The sequence below is a fragment of the Zingiber officinale genome, chromosome 1B (genome assembly GCF_018446385.1).
Source record: "Zingiber officinale cultivar Zhangliang chromosome 1B, Zo_v1.1, whole genome shotgun sequence".
Classification (NCBI taxonomy): domain Eukaryota; kingdom Viridiplantae; phylum Streptophyta; class Magnoliopsida; order Zingiberales; family Zingiberaceae; genus Zingiber; species Zingiber officinale.
In genome coordinates, this window is record NC_055986.1 from 97,173,306 (window position 1) to 97,191,758 (window position 18,453).

The 18,453-nt window shown below is 34.5% G+C and overlaps 2 protein-coding genes across 2 annotated transcripts; both read left to right on the top strand.

The window, feature by feature from the left end:
- The first annotated feature begins 819 nt into the window (after positions 1–819).
- Positions 820–13,389, top strand: LOC121969972. The gene is made up of 8 exons (XM_042520324.1): positions 820–1,118; positions 1,679–2,098; positions 2,788–2,852; positions 2,952–3,338; positions 6,285–7,899; positions 9,675–9,772; positions 11,232–11,373; positions 12,484–13,389. Exons 1-8 carry the CDS (start codon positions 902–904, stop codon positions 13,155–13,157), a joined length of 3,618 nt encoding a protein of 1,205 aa, XP_042376258.1. The 5' UTR covers positions 820–901; the 3' UTR covers positions 13,158–13,389.
- A 1,985-nt stretch (positions 13,390–15,374) lies between these two features.
- Positions 15,375–16,822, top strand: LOC121970010 (pentatricopeptide repeat-containing protein At1g61870, mitochondrial-like). The gene has a single exon (XM_042520399.1). It carries the CDS (start codon positions 15,431–15,433, stop codon positions 16,676–16,678), a length of 1,248 nt encoding a protein of 415 aa, XP_042376333.1. The 5' UTR covers positions 15,375–15,430; the 3' UTR covers positions 16,679–16,822.
- The last annotated feature ends 1,631 nt before the right edge of the window (positions 16,823–18,453 follow it).

An 18,453-nucleotide genomic window follows, 5' to 3' on the forward strand; every position in this document is an offset into this window, starting at 1 on the left:
ATGTTGCCTTTATTTTAGATATAGTAAAAGGGAAATGAACGATGAAAATAAGCCAAGCCATAAAATGTACGGTGGCATGAGTAATAAATTAAAGGGAATAGGAAGCTTAGGCATTGTAATCTTCGGTTGCATCAACTCGATTTCAAGTCTTCCAAATTTTATGGTCAACTGGTTGTCCTTCACGATCAACTCGTATGCTTAGCAAATGTTTAAGTTGATGAGATCGATGAAGTTAGCCGTGGAGATCATGAAAGCTAACAATTTAAAACCCAAAATCTTCTATTAATAGTATTATATCATTTTTGATAATTTTATTAATAAAAAGATCTTATAATCTCAAATACATCAATACTTTTAAGTTGATTATAATAAGTTTATCCAAATTCTTTAATAATTTATTATAAATAAGACCTAACAATTTATAAGTTCCTAAAATAACTTATAAACTATTTTTAATAAATTTAACCAAACACTCTCTCTCTCTCTATATCTCTCTCTCTTACAAGTCTCAATTACAACATTTTAATTTGTTATTAAAACATATTTGTGAGTAAAAATATCATCAAAGTTAGTCTTTTTTTTATATTTTATTTATTTTATTTTATTTTAATTTCGGAAAGTTTACACTCCTAAATTCAATGGTATATTTTTATATCTAAAATGACTATATTATATTTAAATATCCATAATGAGAATAAGGGATAAAGCGAAATTTTCACCCTGTCTGCACCTCTCACATCCACTGATTAGGGTCTTACCATCCCAACACGAGAGGTTAGGGTACAGCTGTACAGGTAGCATAAAGGACAGGGATCCGAACTGTGGACGACCCGATCCAACCGAGGGGGAGATTTCACTAATCAGACTTCGGAGAATCTCATCGCTACCGAGAGCGATAGAAATGGGAGGACACCTGCTCCGCCACCATCTCCTCCTCCCTCTGATCATTTCATTGTTTCTTCTGTCATACTCTAAGAAGGCTTTCGCCGATCCCGGCGCCTATTCGAGCAGCGGCAGGACTTCCGGTTCGAGAGTAGAGTGGCAGGCCCTCACCAAGGGAAATTTCTCGTCTCAGATTCGCCTTCACCCCCAGATCCTTCTCGTGGTCACTGTCCCTTGTAGGCCTCGTCCACAATTTCTCTCAAATCTTTATTTTCATCTTAACGCCCTGTTGTGTTAGATGGGTCGAGAAGATAGTTTCAAAGTTTGGTTTTCTAAGTTGAATTATATGGTATATGCCATTTTTGACTATTTACACGAAAATTCCATAAATGGCGTATAGGCAAAAACTATTTTGGTTTGGTGAGTCATTTTTTTTTTTTAATTTCAATATGTTTATTGATATCAGCGTTGGTGTTGTTGAAACTCTTTATCGACAAGTTAGACTTTTTTTAATGGAAAAATGCATTAACCAGTATAAGAACTAATGCTGTTTGTGAGATTGCTTAACAGACATACTTGTATCTTCTTTTGATGAATGATGCAAAAAAAAAAAAAAAAGGCTAGCGTTTACACATATGGAGGTATATGGAAATAAATTTGCATACTTTCTTGTTGTTTGCTTCTTCTTCCTAGGGGTTAGATGTCTATATAGAAAATTTGAATGATCTATCAGATACATGTTTTTTTTTTTGAACTTTCTCATGACAATCTTAAGAATTGTTCTAATTTATTACAGGGTCTGGTGAAGCACGAACATTAATGAAGGAAGTCTCATACTTGGTGGCCAATGACGAGAAACTTAAATTTCTAAAACTAATGGTTATTAACAAGAATTCTGAGAAGATGCTAGCTGAGATCCTTGGTGCTATAGATGAGATAACAATATACTACTATCATAATTCAGTGTCACACAAGTATCATGGGAGATCCAGCGCACAAAGTTTGCTATTTTCAGTCCGTTTCTTTTTGTCACTTAAGCCCGATGAGGTTCCTCTGAAGCCTCTGCAAACTCCGGAAGATCTTGAAAACTTTTTCAAATCAACAGATAAAGCTGTTCTTCTCCTTGATTTTTGTGGATGGTCAGCCAAACTGATGGCCAAAAAGCACAATGAAAATTCTGGGACTCCCATGGCCTCATTCAATTATTCAGAGAATGGTTTTCCATCTTAACTTGATCTCTTGCCCTATTGATGGCTCATTTCAGGTCTTCTTACTTTACGTAAGCTGAAAGTTGTAAATCCAACTAACCACCATTTAACACTGACATCTTGCTGTGGAAATATGCTAAATGCCAGTGACAATTAACATAATTGGATCAATTGCAATGTAATTGCATAATTGATAAAGGGCTGTGCACTTTCGGCTTTCTGTTTTCTTTACTGCATAGGGTCTTAGTATTCTTTCATGATATTTATTCAGTTGTCCAAGTCCTTTTTCAGCATATAATCTTTGGATTTGCATAATGATCTAATCAGCAAGGTATTAGTTTGTCATTCATAATGAGATATAAAATTTAAGTGTGCTTTTAAGGTTTGTGACATAAACTACTAATACATATATTCTGAATAAATCTACTCAATGTTACTCTATTTTGTAGCTTAGATGGCTATTTTCCTTTCAAGTGCTAGTGCATCATAGTGAATATGTATTATTATGATATCTAATAGAAAAACATGTTTTATGCCTTTAATGTAGCCTCTTAGTTGTAGAATCTCTTAGGTTACTTGTTATATAAAAGTCCTACCTGAATTTTGATATTTGAATATTTTTGTTTACAAGACTACTTGCTTTGTTTCTAGACTACATTATCCTTTTTGTGTATTAATGTCCTTATAAATACTGCAGTTGACATACCTACGCCGAGTATTTCTAGTGATCCTCTGGGGGGCTTTGACGTAGAACAGCGAAAGGTTCTTTTATACTTCTGTAATGAAATGCCTTTTGACCATTAGTCACTATCCATTGCATTAGTGCATGGGCTGATTTTATTCTCAATTTGGAATCACTAGGGTAATGAAGACAGACTTACATGTGGTGTTGAAGATGGACTGGGAAGTTTGGATTGGTTTAATGAATATACTTTAGCTAATCATAGTGCTCCAGAACAATTAGAAAATGGAGGTAGTAATATGTCATGTACAACTGAAGAATTTAAGCGGTTTGAATCTTTTTTCAACCAGTTCACTTCTATTGCAAGAGAGTATTTTCTACCTCCTGAGAAGCAAAGATTCGGATTGATATCTGAAATTTCTTTGTTACCCTTTCTCAATCTTACTAGTCCAGATAAATGGCTAGTTGTACTTCATGTCTCTGGATGTTCTAATTGCACAATGATAGTTCCTGAAGGAGATGATCTGAGAAAAATTTTGCAAACACATCAGTCTATAGCGATGGAGGTATATTGATGAAACTTTTGATATGTTTTGCCTATTTTTTCATTGTCAAACTTAGAATTTTTTTAATCTGTAAAATAATGTCAAATCACAATTGCCTTCTCATCATTTCTAAAAACATCCTGAAATCAAGCAGATATTGAAGTAGTATAACATTGCATTAAACACTCAATTTGAGAGAATCTTCCTGGTTACAGAACAGCATGAAAGAATAAAAAAAATTCAGATAGATAATTCTCTTAAATTCATAGTTTCTCATGTAATATTTCTACATTTTATCTACAACTAGTTCAGGATCTGAAGTTCTGGTTCATTCAAATGTAAATCTATTGTTTTGGTACCAACTGCTGTTATTTGATACATGGCTTTTCTGGCTGACATAAATTTATTAATATTTCAAATATGAATGCTTGGAAGAGTTATCAGCATTTGCTATGGCAAATGCTGTATATTTTGACCTTTAGTATGTGGTTGAGTTCTTATTAAATTTGCTAACAAAATACTTATTAATTTAGCTGACCCCAAATAGCTGGAATGATAATGATGCTCCCTTATCATTCGTCTTAATAATTAGATTATATCTTAAAGACTTTTAGAAACTATGAGAAGAAAAACCATCAATCTCATATTTTGACCATATATGTTAGTTCTTGTCACACATATCCGTTGTGAAAGGTGATAGTTTATTGGTCATCATGAGTGCTTGGTCATCATGGGAAGATTCTCAGCCAGTCAATTGGTGTGGTAGAGGTTACATAATCACCATGGTGATTTGATCAATGTAATTTACTATTCCTTAGTTTGGTGTTTATTGCAACATTAAGTCACCATGGTGATTTGAGAACACTGAAGTCATACCATGAAAAAGGAACATGAAATAGAAAACTAAAATGAGACATGTGATCTGATATCCACTAGGGAAAGTGCATATGAAGATAAAAATTTAAAAAATAATATCATCTAGAATTCTAGATTTCATTCTCCTGACAAGGATGCTTTTCAAAGAGGAGTTGGCTTTTCTTTATTGATAATATAGTTAAAATGGTTGAGTAATCTGCTTTATGAAATTCAATGAAGAGATCAGTATTATGATTTCGTGAAAGAGCCTTGAAACTGATTTATAATATGATTATTTATAAAGCCATTCCTTAACAAACTTTTTGCAATTATTGATGTCATAAGTTGGAGAATGAGATGATAAAACAGTTTTCGAATCTAGTGATGTTTGAAAGATCGTTTGTTTTTTTGGTTCTTGCATTACATATGGAATTGTAAACTGGCTTCCATGTCCTTTGGATCTAAGTCAATAGTGTGATAAGCTTTTTCAGAAAGTTTTTTGCCTTTTTGTTTTTTTCCTTGTGTGGAAATTAATTATAAGGATGCCAGCAACTAGTGTCATTAGGAGGGACAGTTGAGACTAAACAATAGTGGAAGAAGTATGTGAAACATCTTAGAAGTGTATGCTGCCACAATCTGTTGAGATGACACTCCTTTTGTCATATTTGCAAAACTTTTCATGTTCATCGTTTTTTTTCTTCTTCTTGGTGACCGACTCATTATAGGGTTCATTCTGCCTGCATAGGTGAGAAAATTAACTCGTGAACCTGTGAACTCTACTATCAGCCTAAGATGCTTAAGCCCAAGTTACTAGTAGTCCATCCATTTAAAAGCTTAGAAATCCTCTCTATCAACCAACAACTCACAATGTAGGGTTAAACTAGATGTGTCAGAATGTCATGACCCAAATCCAACTCAGCCTAAAATCATCACTAATCAGTGTCAAGTGAGAGGGCCAATGGTGGTTACTTCACACAGGTTGCCCTTTTAACACCTCACCAACTAATACCAATTGTCACTACCACTTAGATGACAGATCTGATCTATTAAATTATGAGGCTAAACCATCGGCCCGAAATGCTTAAGCTTTAATAGTAGCTCACCCATCTAAGCTTGTTCCTCTCTATAAATGAACAACTCTCATTGCGAGTCTAAACTTGGGGTGTCACACAATTACTAATAATGCTTTAATCATTCCTTAGGCATGCTGGAACTGGGAGGAAAGAATAAAATATGGGTGTACGACTAAATGTTAAATTGAATATGCTAAGGGTAAAGTTGAAAACAACAAAAAAAAGGGCAGCCCGGTGCACGAAGCTCCTGCCATGCGGGGTCCCGGGGAAAGATCCATTGTACGCAGCCTTATCCTGTTTTTTGCAAGAGGCTGTTTCTAGGATTCGAACCCGTGACCTTTTTGGTCACATGACAACAACTTTACCATTGCGCCAAAACTCCCCTTCTAAAGTTGAAAACAATAACAACCTAATTTTTCTTTTGAATTCTCTACCTAATCTTTATAATTAAAAATTCTGAATTGAGGATCCTTACTGTTTTTGGGTAAGTAGAACAGCTTAGGTAGCCTCAAACTCAATACAGTTCTGCCATGTCGTAAAGTTGAAAACAATAACATCCTAATTTTTCTTTTGAATTCTCTACCTAATCTTTATAATTAAAAATTCTGAATTGAGGATCCTTACTGTTTTTGGGTAAGTAGAATAGCTAAGGTAGCCTCAAACCAAATACAGTTCTGCCATGTCATGCTTATGAATGATCTCGAAGAGATCCATAATACTTCTATGTAACCTTGAAGCCCTGTTGTGCATGTTTTATTCCAAATAAGCAGATCATCAATACAGCTTTGAAACTCATGGGATAAAGTATGGTTCTAAAGCCTAATTTTGTCACTTGCAATCCATTTAGAGAATTGTTCTAATGACTTGTATTTATCTTATACTAATTCATATTTGTCATGGTAGATTTGTTTATTGCAAAACATATTGTTCTTCAACCACTAGTTTCATTAATTCACAAGTAGTTAACCAATATTCCAATTTTTGTTCTAGTTATCTGTTTGACTGATGTTTTCATTTTTCTCTACCTTTTCTTATCTAGTTTGATGATGATCTTGAGCCTGCATTTCCAGCAAACAGACCTTCAATCATTTTATTCATTGATCGATACTCAGAATCGTTGAAAGTTAGAGAAGAGAGCAAGTTATCTCTTGAGGTTCTTAGAAAGTTTGCTTCACAAAATCAGCTTTCCTATCAGACAGATGGACAGAAAAATAAGAGAAACATTGGTGGTTCTTTGGAAGAAGCTTTCTCTAGAACATGGGACAGAAATGTGCCCATTTCCTCTGGTCATCTAACTAGAAAAGCTTCTCCCAAAATTGTGAAAATCCAGGATAATATGGCTATTATGATAGTCAATGAAGGGAAGGAAATTTCTCTGCAAAACACTGCCCTTGAAAATCACAACAACCCTGTTTATGATATTCTAACCCAATTACTTCAGAAAGAAAATCCAGCACTGAGAGTAAAAGAAACAAAAATAAGTGAAGTAGCAAAGAAAGCTGGTTTTGAGCTCTTATCTGGTGATTTTGAAGTGCAAACAGTAGAATCTCCCATTCCACATAATGGTGATGATCAATTCAGCGAAGTGATTATGACTTCAATCACCTTGTTAAATGATCCTCAGGAACCTACTGACAGTCATCATGATGCAAACAGTGGGTTATTAAGTGATAAAGAAAATAGAATTGAAAATGAAGGAAAGCAATCTGTGTATTCAGATGTTGATATCCTTGAACCTGATGAAGTGACTCTTGGTGGGCGTGAGCATGCTAAACCATTAATTGAATCTATCAAAGAAGTTCCGGATAAATGTGATTCAAAGGAAACACTGGTTTGCAAGGGTGACCAAATTTATGAACAAGAAACAGGATTGACATATAATGATGAAAATCTTGTTTGCTTGGAACAGGACATGCCTAAGTCAGAGGGATACCTTCAACAAGAGGAAACTAATAAAACTGATCCTGCACCAACCACACCAACTTCCAATCATCTTGAGACAGATTTTGTACCCAGTTCTTCAGTTCTTTCTGCAGGGAATGACATAGAAATCACTGAAACATCCATAACATTACAAAAACTAAATGAACTAGGTTATCAGCACCATCCTTTTCTAGGTTCATTTTTCTTTGCAGATGGTAATTATCAGTTGCTAAGAACCTTAACTACAGGTTCCAGGATTCCAACCCTAGTAATTCTTGATCCTCTTCAGCAGGAGCACTATGTACTTCCTGAGGAAATAGATATTAGCTATCCTTCTGTAGTTGATTTTCTACAAAAATATCTAGATAAAAATCTTACTCCATATCAACACTTGGAATCATCACCCAAAATTTCTAGGGAGATGCCAAAGCCTCCATTTGTGAAGTCAGATTTTCATGAAGTTGATTTTATACCTCAAGTTACTGGTAGCACCTTTTGCGATCTTGTTATGGGCTTTAAGCCTTGTGAAATCAGTAGTAACCTGCCATTTCCCAGCTCAAAAGATGTTAAACCTGCTTGGATGGTTGATGTTCTTGTGCTTTTTAGCAATTCTTGGTGTGGATTCTGCCAGCGTATGGAGTTAATTGTGCGTGAAGTGCATCGAGCATTTAAGAACTTCATGGATTTCTCATTGATTCAGTCAACTAGCGGTGATCCTATGCAGATCAAAGGTACGTTACCTTTTCACTTATTACTTTACTACATGCCTAGAAATTTGCTGTTTAAATTTGGGAAAGGAAAATATTTTGCATCATAATGAGATAACCATTAATATGTGGTGGCTTTGATATTTGCCCCATATATATATATATATATATATATATATATATTTGTGGTTAGCGTTTACCCAAAAATTTTAATCCACAAAAAATAAGTTACAATAGCAAATATGCTCATATAATTTTTACAAGTGGACATTTTAACCATTTAACCAAACAAAATTTCAATTTACTCAATATAATTTCTTAGTGGCCTTTTTTTCTCTTGTCCAAGATATCGATAAAATGTATTGAAATCTAGCGGTCACAAGTCTACTTGGTCAATCTATATCTGGATTATCTGATTTTGGCCACCATGGTTAAGTAAGATAGACATGAAATTCCTATGAGTTTAAAGTATCTTACATCTATTATTACATATTTATGAAAATGCAATTATAGGAGAAAGAATAAGCAGTCGAAATGGAGAAGAGCTTCTGGAGTCTAATGTGAATGCCGTTTTCCCCTTATGTTCAAAGGAATATTTTATAAAACTGCTATATTTTATGGATTTGATTGTTGAACTTTTAGGAAACTATATGTATAAAAAAGTTATGTACAAAAGCTAAGATGAATGAGTGAAGTTACTGGAAGAATAATATAAAAATACTAATGTGCGAGAGGAATTAGGTCTAGATACAATAGATGATAAAATGAGTGAATAAGTTAAGATGGTGGGGAAATGTTTACAGGGGTGGTGGGAGACAAAAGAAATCAATGAAATAGAAAATGATATAATTAAATTGAGTATTAGTAATGATACTGCCTTGCATGGAACTCAATGGACATGTAGTTGATGCTAAATAGTTTGGATGTCATATCTAAGTCCTTATTTGTTTGAGCATTGGATCTAAATTTGGTTTCCTTTGGGTTTTAAATGACTTAAATTTGTGCCATACAGTTTGAGTTAGTCTTGTGCGATAGATAATAAAATGAAAGTTTTTATTTCTCGGTAAAGACAATACTCGGGAAGCATGGATGGCATGATCTAAACGTCTAATTTTATTTTGTGCTGAATTGCTGATTGGTTTTGATTTTGATACACAGGTGGTAGGGTATGCCTGTGCTGATGTAAACTGAAGGAAATAATGTTTTACTATTCTAATGTATTTTAGTGGTAACTTATAACTGTTTTCTGTATGATGAATTAGATATGGAAGTTGAAGAAAATGAGTAGAACCTTATTTTAAATGCTCCAGATTCTTAAAGTGTTCTCTTTGTTTATTCATTCTCTTGTATGTTCATTGATTTATTTCATACAACAGAGCTGCGTAACAATTTTAAAACCATTTGCATTTATGACCAGAGAACATACTCTGGTATAAAGACTGAAATGTACTCTTATTGATGCTCTATTTCTTACTATTTTGTTGCCAATCTTATTTATGTTTTTGATATTTGAGTTGGGAGATTCAAATCTTTTTTTTTGATAGATATATTCCAATCTGTACAAATGCTTCCTTTTTTCAACTAATGCAAACCATAAAGTGTCCTTTACTCATGTTATCTTATGTTGTGTGAAGATTAAGAACATATGGCGAGATTTATTTCATGTTATGCTACAAATCTAGGAAGATTTTTTTAAATGTCCTTTATCCATGTAAGTATCATCTCTACAATTTGCTACTGGAATCCAAATGATCAATTTATGAATTGATGGTTTTTGATCATTCATAAGTTCCTTGCAGATAAGAAAGAAGACTATCTGCTACATAAGTTCCCAAAGGTCCTCTTAATGGACTGTACCTTCAGTGACTGTGGTTTATTTTTAAAGCCACTTGGTAAGGTATGTGATTTGACGTGCCAGCATATTATTTTGTTGTAAAATCACTCTTTTATGAACACATAGTATATTGTTCTTGCAATAATACTTGAGAAAGTGCTGTTCTTTGACATTTTTCTTATTGGCTCCATCTTTATTTTCCCTTTAATATATTCATATATACTTTGTACATCTTATGGCCTTCAAAAAAAAAAAAAAAATCCATATATACAATATATGGAAGTTTAAAATTGACACCTGTAATACACTAAATTAACAACTTTAACACACCTAAAAACCCCCATAAGGCCAATGAAAATTCCATGACCAAGAAAAGCACCTATGAAATTGTATCAAAACAAGCTGATATGGACACCTTTGTTGGACGCCATTATAATCGGAAGCAAATTACTAGCTTGGAATAAATCTGCTACTACCTAATTTGACAATTTGGAATAAATCTGCTACTACCTAATTAGCTACTAAATAAATCTGCTATTGCCTATTTCCTATTAGGGATTGTCTTTTCCTTTTTCTCCTTCAATAGTCCATGTAATTAACTCCTTATAAAAAGAGTGTTATTATCAATGAAGAGGGGAGAGAAAAGAGAAAGAAAATTGAGTAATTGGGATTCTGTCTAGGACGAGTCTTTCCTCCTCCCTTTCCCCCTTATGTGTTGCATGACCAAGTACGGGTCCGGATCTTGACCTGTGACTCGATCCTATACTCGGGACCATATCACAAGCCTGAGGAACTTGATGACTATTGTATTATTGCTGTTGTTTCACATAAATAACATAATTTAATTTTGCTGAAATAGTATCCTAAGATATGACATGATTTGATTCATGTCAGCTCTGTCAGACTAGATAATGCAATTATTGGAATTGGATTCTGGAATCTTGGAAAATTATGGGCAAATCAAACGCAATATCTCATACATGAACTACTCCTTATGTTGAGTATACAATTTTTTAAAATCACATTTACCAGACTCATCCATAAAGTTATTTGCAAGAATCTTGGAAGGTTGACCTGAAAATCCAGTTAAGTTCTTCTTAATGCTGCTCTCTAAGAAAGGGTAGGTTAATCAGGTTATTGCTGTAGTGAGTTTAGTCCCATATTCGGTGGTTTATGTTTAGATTTTACTCGCAGTCCTGTTTATACATTTAAATAGCTCTTTACAACATATGCAATATAATTTTTTTCTCCCCAAACTTAAAGTGTTGAATTCAGTTGTGCTATGGCTTATCTTAGAGAGCGATTTTAGGAACCATTATTGCAGTGTTGGTAATTTGATATTTTTCCATGCCCTACAATTTGAGATTCTTTGACAAAAGTACAATTAATCATTCATCGATAACACAGGCAATCTTTTATATTCTAGTTCATATATATCTATCATAGATTCATATTTTAGATTTCAACTATGGTGCTTCAAGTTGCTTCAGTATTTGGTTGTGACTTTCTGGTTTGGTTGCAGAAGGAAAACTATCCAGTAGCACTGTTATTTCCAGCAGAGAACAAAAGTGCTGTCACCTATGAGGGAGATATATCAGTGGTTAGCATAATGGAATTTATACTATCTCATGGAAGCAATTCTCAGCATCTGAATATGCATAGAGGTTTATAACTTGTTTTTTTTTTTCCTACTCTTTTTTTTCAGTATTTTTACATTGATATTTATGACACACATAAATTTATGACTTTTACATGGATTAGATTTCTGATACCTGACCTTTTAATTGAACTTTTGGGCTTCTTGTTTTGTCTGTAACAATTTTGTCTCGGCACTGTTTTCAGAACCATAATGCTTTAATAGACAGGTAAGTGACTTTAGAAGTAGTGTCTTTCTGTACAAGCAAAACTGGATTACTAAGGTAGTGTTATTGGTTTAGCTTGATAACAAAGAACCTATGGTGATTCAGCCATTAGCAATGAGTGAGACTATCCCAAGCTCATTTACATTCCATCTGTTAAATGACACCATTTGTCAATAAGTAGTAGTGTGTTTCTCAGGATCCCATTTAAACTTAAATGTTTAAGATGTCGATTAACTGTTACAAAAACAACTCAGAACTCCATTCTCATATTCTTTTCCTAAGTAGAACAGTAATTGCAAGTCATTTGCTAAAATGTACTAATAAGTTCAAGTGTCTTACAAAGCTGTTTCACTAAAAGCAAAATGGATGATACATCTGTAACAGAGCTTCCTGTTGTAGGCTATGTATCCTAGTTATGTTTCCTACTGGACCCCTAAATTATATAGTAGAAACTTTTAACCTAGCTGGTTACATCATTGGGCTTCTTTCCAGATGGGACTATAAGATCTAGATACTTTTTTTTTTGGGTCTCAAAATCACTTCCGTTGGAGAAATTTAGTAGGCTTGTCTCTTACGTTTTCTGAGGTCTGAACTTATTTGCACATCCTGTTTTGTGTTTCAGGTAGACACAAATGTATTTGTTTAGTGTTTAACATTATAAACTCTTTTTTGCATTATAACTGTGCACGCAAAGTTCAGCTCCAATTAGCTAACATTGCTCATTCATTCACTAATCACTAGGGACTTAAAATACATAAATTAGGCTTCCATGGTTTTATAATTTGTACAAGATAAAAATTGATTTTTTTTCCTCCAATGTTAACAAACTTAAGGCCATGGGTATCAGTAATGTTCTTTTCTCTGCCAAGTATTACTTGAGTCACTATTATTATCGTCAAATTTACTATTTAGGCCTTCTACGGACACACTCAAGGAAGGTAACAAGGGATGAAGAAATCTCATATCCAACATCCTTGACAATTGATGAGCAAGCTCATTCCGCTTCCGAGAAGTGCAATGAACTCATTCTTAATGAAGCTACTACTGCAGACAGCAGGCACCCACTTGAACTAGATTCACCAGTCACCTTCCTTGACCAACACAAGCACGTACTCGTTGGATCCATTCTCACTGCCACAGACAAGCTCCTTAATGCTGCTCCATTCGACCACTCTAGAGTACTTATCGTAACCGTTGACCAGAACCAGGGCTTCCAAGGCTTGATAATCAACAAAAGGATAAGCTGGGATGTGTTCAAAGATATAAGCAGTGATCTAATCTCTCTGAAGCAGGCTCCTCTTTTCTATGGAGGTCCAGTCGCGCTTCAAAATTTGCCCCTTGTCAGCTTGGTCAGGAAACCAAAAGTGGGTTATATAAAAATAACAAAAAGCGTCTATTTCGGCAATCCAAGTGTGACCCGCCAAGCAATGGGAGAACTCACATCAATGAAAGAATCTATTGATGATTATTGGTTCTTTTTGGGTTTCTCAAGTTGGGGATATGACCAACTCTTCAATGAGTTAGCAGAAGGTGCATGGCACTCGAGCTCACAACCTGTTGAACACCTGGATTGGCCAGAAGTTTAATTATGTCAAACAAAATGCATACACTGAATGATGGATGCATTTTTTGGGTATCCATGAGATAGGTAATACGATATGATCACTGAGTGGGTTGACAAGACAAACGATTGTTAAGAACAAAACAAAATTTTTGTTTGATGCAGTTTGTTTTTGTAAACTAGATTTTTTTGTTTTTATTTTTATTTTTTGTAAGAATGACAATTGCCCGCACTTAAAATTGTGAAAATTTTAGGAAGTGTGCATTTAAACTTTAGATTTTTTTGTTTTTTTTATGTTACCCTTCCCGTCCAACTATTGCAGGGTTACATTCACTGAATTATATTGTGATGTTGGATTTTAAAGAATAATATCATTTTTAAAATTAACATCATCCCTGTTGATTTTTAAAAATTAACATCATTTTGATACTGCAAAATTTTAAAATTAGTATTATAGTGATATTGATTTTTAAAATGTAGGATCGTAGTGGTGGTTTTTTTGAAATGTAATATTATTATGATTTGAATGTAAACAAAAGAGGTAAAATGAGAAATAAGTGTGTTTTTTTTGGAGAAATCTCAAAGTTAGATGTGTTTTTTGGAATTCTATAACTTCTAAGTGTGTTTTTTTTCTTCTAAATATCAAGTTTTTTAAATTGATTAATCTTAGAGATAGATTAATCTGATTTTATAGAAATTTTTAATTAATCATCAAAATAAATTCAGAAAGTACAGATGAAATTTGATGGACGTTATGAGTTAGCACCGGCCGTCCTTTCAGTTAATGGGAAAATTTACATACAGTTCCCATTAGCAAACATAAGTTTGTATGCACTCTCCATTAGAAATTTTTTTTCTTTTCACTCCTAGTCTAATATACTTACCTAATTACCCCTGATATTTTAAGTATAAAAAGTCTAAAAATAAGTATAAATCCTCTTAAATTCAGTACAATTAAATTAGAATCTAGTATATTTTCTATCAAATTGAGTACGATTCTTTTTCCACCTCAATTGGATGAAAAATATACTAGATTTTCTTTAAATGGTACTCAATTAGATGTAAAATATACTAGATTTTCTTTAAATGATACTCAATTGGATGAAAAATATACTAGATTTTTTTCAAATGGTACTGAATTTAGGAAGAATTATATTAAATAGGAAAAAAATCGTACTCAATTTAATAGAAAATATACTCGATTCTAGTTTAAAATACTGAATTTAATAGGAATTATACTCATTTTTAGACTATTTATACCTAAAATATATGAAGAACAATTTTAATTAAAAATATACTCGAATATACTAGATTTTCTTTAAATGATACTCAATTGGATAGAAAATATACTAGATTTTCTTTAAATTATACTCATTTTTGGATTTTTTGTACCAAAAAAATCTGAGGAGCAATTAGGTCACAATATTTGCATGAAAGAGTTGAATCAAATAAAACTTTGCATGCAGGGAATGGAAACAAAATTTTTTATGAATAAGGATTACATACAAAATTCAAGTTCTAATTGAGGATTTTTCTCTACTTTACACTTAGTTAATTGCTGTTTTAATAATAGGTTTTGATAAAATTGTCCAATGACATTTTATTTGTGCATAGATTTAATCTATGCATGCTAAATGATCTACACACTGCTTTGTAAATCAGGATTTGGCTTGCTGACAGAGATTACGCCATTTAAGTAAATTAATGTTTTTTTTCATTGAAGTAAATTAAATATATGTTAACACACAATGTCATTTAAATGTCTTTTTACTGGATCAGAACAAAATGCTAAATATAATGAATATATGTTAATTAGATGTCAGAATATATATATATATATATATATATATATATATATATATATATATATATATATAAAGTGAATATTTTAGAATAAATGGTGCATTTGATACTAACAAACTTTTTAAAATATATATATATATATATATATATATATATATAAAGTGAATATTTTAGAATAAATGGTGCATTTGATACTAACAAACTCAAAAAAGAGGTTTATATGAAGAAATTTGCATATTAACTCAAAAAGAGGTTTCTGTCTATTTGGCCAAATTAATTTATTTTCGATTTTGATTAGGAAATTAGCTTGCTTAATAAATTTCCCAAAAAATGATTTTTTTTTTTTTTCATGAAACAAACCAGTGGTCCAGTTAGGTTTAGGCCAATAATTTACCTTCAAAAAATCAGCAACAAGTGAACATCGATCCCTATATAAATTGATCTCTTCGAGTTCGACCCCTAACTTCACACTTGTATCCCGCTTCCATTTCTCCCATGGCCGCCGCCGCCGCCTGCTCCTCTGCTCTCGTCCGCAGTCGTTCCGCCGGCCTCTCTTCCATCCTCCGATCGGCCTTCTGCGCCCTCGCTGCTCATGCCGATCCCCCCGCCTCCGCCGGTCTGGACACCATCTCTGCCGTCAAACGCGCCATCCTCTCGGAATCCGACCCCGACCGCATCGCCGATCTCTTCCAGTCCGCTGCACACCTTCCCCGCTTCTACGCTCACCGCCCCATCTTCTCCCTCACTGTCGACAAGCTCGCCCGCGCCAAACGCCCTGACCTCGTCGACCGCCTCCTGTCCCCGCTCCTATCCGACGTCAAGTGTACCCAAAACGAGGGTTTTATCATCCGCCTCATCTCTCTCTACTCTTCTGCAGGCATGCTCGATCACGCCGAAGCCACTTTCAATCGTATCCCTCAACTCCTTGGTCGGTCCGGCTCCGACAAATCCCTATCTGCCCTCCTTTTCGGTTACTTCCGCAATCGCCAGTTTGACCTCGTCATCAAGACCTTTAACCATGCACCAAAGCAGCTGGGCGCCGTTCCTGGAATAAACTCATATAATGTCCTCCTTCAGACATTGTGCCAAAAAAATGATCTTGAAACTGCACGCAATGTGATTGATGGAATGGCTGAGAAAGGAATTGCCCCAGATATCATCTCTTTCAATACTCTCTTGAGCGGCTACTTAAAAAACGGAGGAGATGATCGATTTGATGAAATTCTTGAGCAAATCTCGAGCGCGGGATTGGAGCCTAATGTTGTTACCTGCAATTGTAGGATATCCAAGTTCTGTCAAAATTCAGAGACGTTCAAGGCACAGGAGTTACTGGATGTGATGGTTTCCAAGGGTATCCACCCTAACTTGACAACTTTTAGTACCATAATTAGTGGATACTCGGCAGAAGGCAATGTAAATGCTGCATTGGAGGTGTTCAAGAGGATGAAGGTCATGAAGAGGACGAACAAGAGTGAGGGAGTGTCACCTAATGCATATATATATTGCGTCTTGGTTCGTGATTTGGTTCAGAACGGGGAGTTTGGTGAAGCACTGGGAATCTGCCAAGAATGCTTGAATAATAAGTATGTGCTGCCATTTGAGGTTGTGAAAGCACTGATCGATGGTCTGGTGAAGGATTCAAGAATTGACGAAGCAAAAGATGTTGCGGCAAAAATGAGAATGATAGTGAAAGGCAGTGCCATCAATTCTTGGAATGAGCTTGAAGGTGAACTCTCTTTGTAGGTAGATTAGTTTAGTTATTTTTCCCTGTTATGGATTTCATCAGAGTTGTTTGACACAACTAAACTAGTTCTTACCTTTTTGGCTGTAATATTTGTTGGTGTATGAACTAAACAATTCTTATCCAATAACTTTTCATTTAATTTAGCTACTATGAGACCCACTTTATAAGTAAGTGCTTAAATTGGCTTTATTTTTTGCATGTTTGGTTCAAATATTTTCTGTCTAGGAATGAATTTGGATCAAATATTTGTTCTGTTAGAATCCTTGTTCCTTAATTTATTAAGAATGATTCATGAATACTTTTTGTTCCTGATTCCAATCCATACTTATTAGTCATCCTGAACCCCAATCCTTGCACTTAACTTATGAAACCTCATGAACTCTTGAGACACCCTCATCTCCCCATCATTGGGCGCCCAAGATTCCCTCTGAATTCATCACTTCCCCTACTATTGTCGCCATTTCTTATGCCAACTTGAGTTTCTCCCGGCTCAAATTCTATTGTTGTTGTTCAATCTCTACCTTCCTGTTTGACACCCCTAGCAGACTTCACCTCTAACATTCGAGCTCCACCCTCCTTTTGTAGATCCGACAACCATCATAGCAGCATAAATGAGCTTGATTGCCCTTGGCCACCACCAAATCCACAGAAATCGTCTCTTCCAGAATTTGAATCCTCTAGAGAAGCAATTTCTCTAGTAGGCTTGCTGGGGCACGATGGTGGTTGTGCCAGGTTGGCAACATTCTCCTGACGCTTTGCTCCTCACTAATGATGGTGAGCAGCACTTGAGTCCTGAGTTTTAGGATCTGCATCCTGTATAGCAGAAGATTCTACTTCAGGCTTTAGAATCTCAATTTTGTGTTTTTATCCTCTTGCATTTTTTTGGTCCTAAATGAGTGAAATTTTGGTTCAATATGCATTTTTAGGGTGTTATCTTTTCGACTCCAATTAGTGTTTCTGAATTATGTGTATGTTCATGAGGTGATATTGGTGCTTTCTAATTAGTCTGTTCTTGGTATACAATAGGTGCTTTAATCTCTCTAGTTTCACTTTATTTCTTGTACAGTTTAGAATTTTTTATTTTTTCCCCCTTCTTGTATTAGGTTAATCAACAAAATTACTTTTCTCTTCTTTTTTTCATTTGCAACGTATATTTATCTTTGTGGGTTTCTATCCCCATAAAAAGCAATAAGTTATGTTTAATAGACAGCCACATAGGCAGCCATATTTCTCGAAAGCTTGATTTTATTGTTACATTTGTTGACACACTTGCATGCTCTGAGATTACTTGTTGGGAGCTGATTGAGTACAAGGATGAAATTATGTCATTGGCATTTCACAAAAAGTTATTGGAGTTTATTACCTTGCTTATATTGAAAAGAGAGTACAAATTATTGTTGGTCTATATAAAAAAGAGGGGGAAAAGGAAATGATAGAACAGTACATGATCATCATTACAATTCATGTAGAAGTTGACAGGGTTTTCTTCTTGCTCTTGTACAAAGATTACTTTTTTGCCTGGGTATGCGCAAATTTACCCGGTTTGGCCTTGAAACCCCTGCTACTATTTATTGTCATCGTTTATCATTTGTGGAGTGAGTGAAACTTCATATCATGGTTAATAACCAGAATCAAATGTTGGTGAAACTCAAATCTTAGTTTATGTTCTGGTGGGCTTTTTGTACTGTTTCTGTATATCCCAGCTCTACCAGTTGCTGGAAACAGTGAAAATTGGCACGCTGCCATAAGTTACGTTGCGGTCAGCTAGTACTCC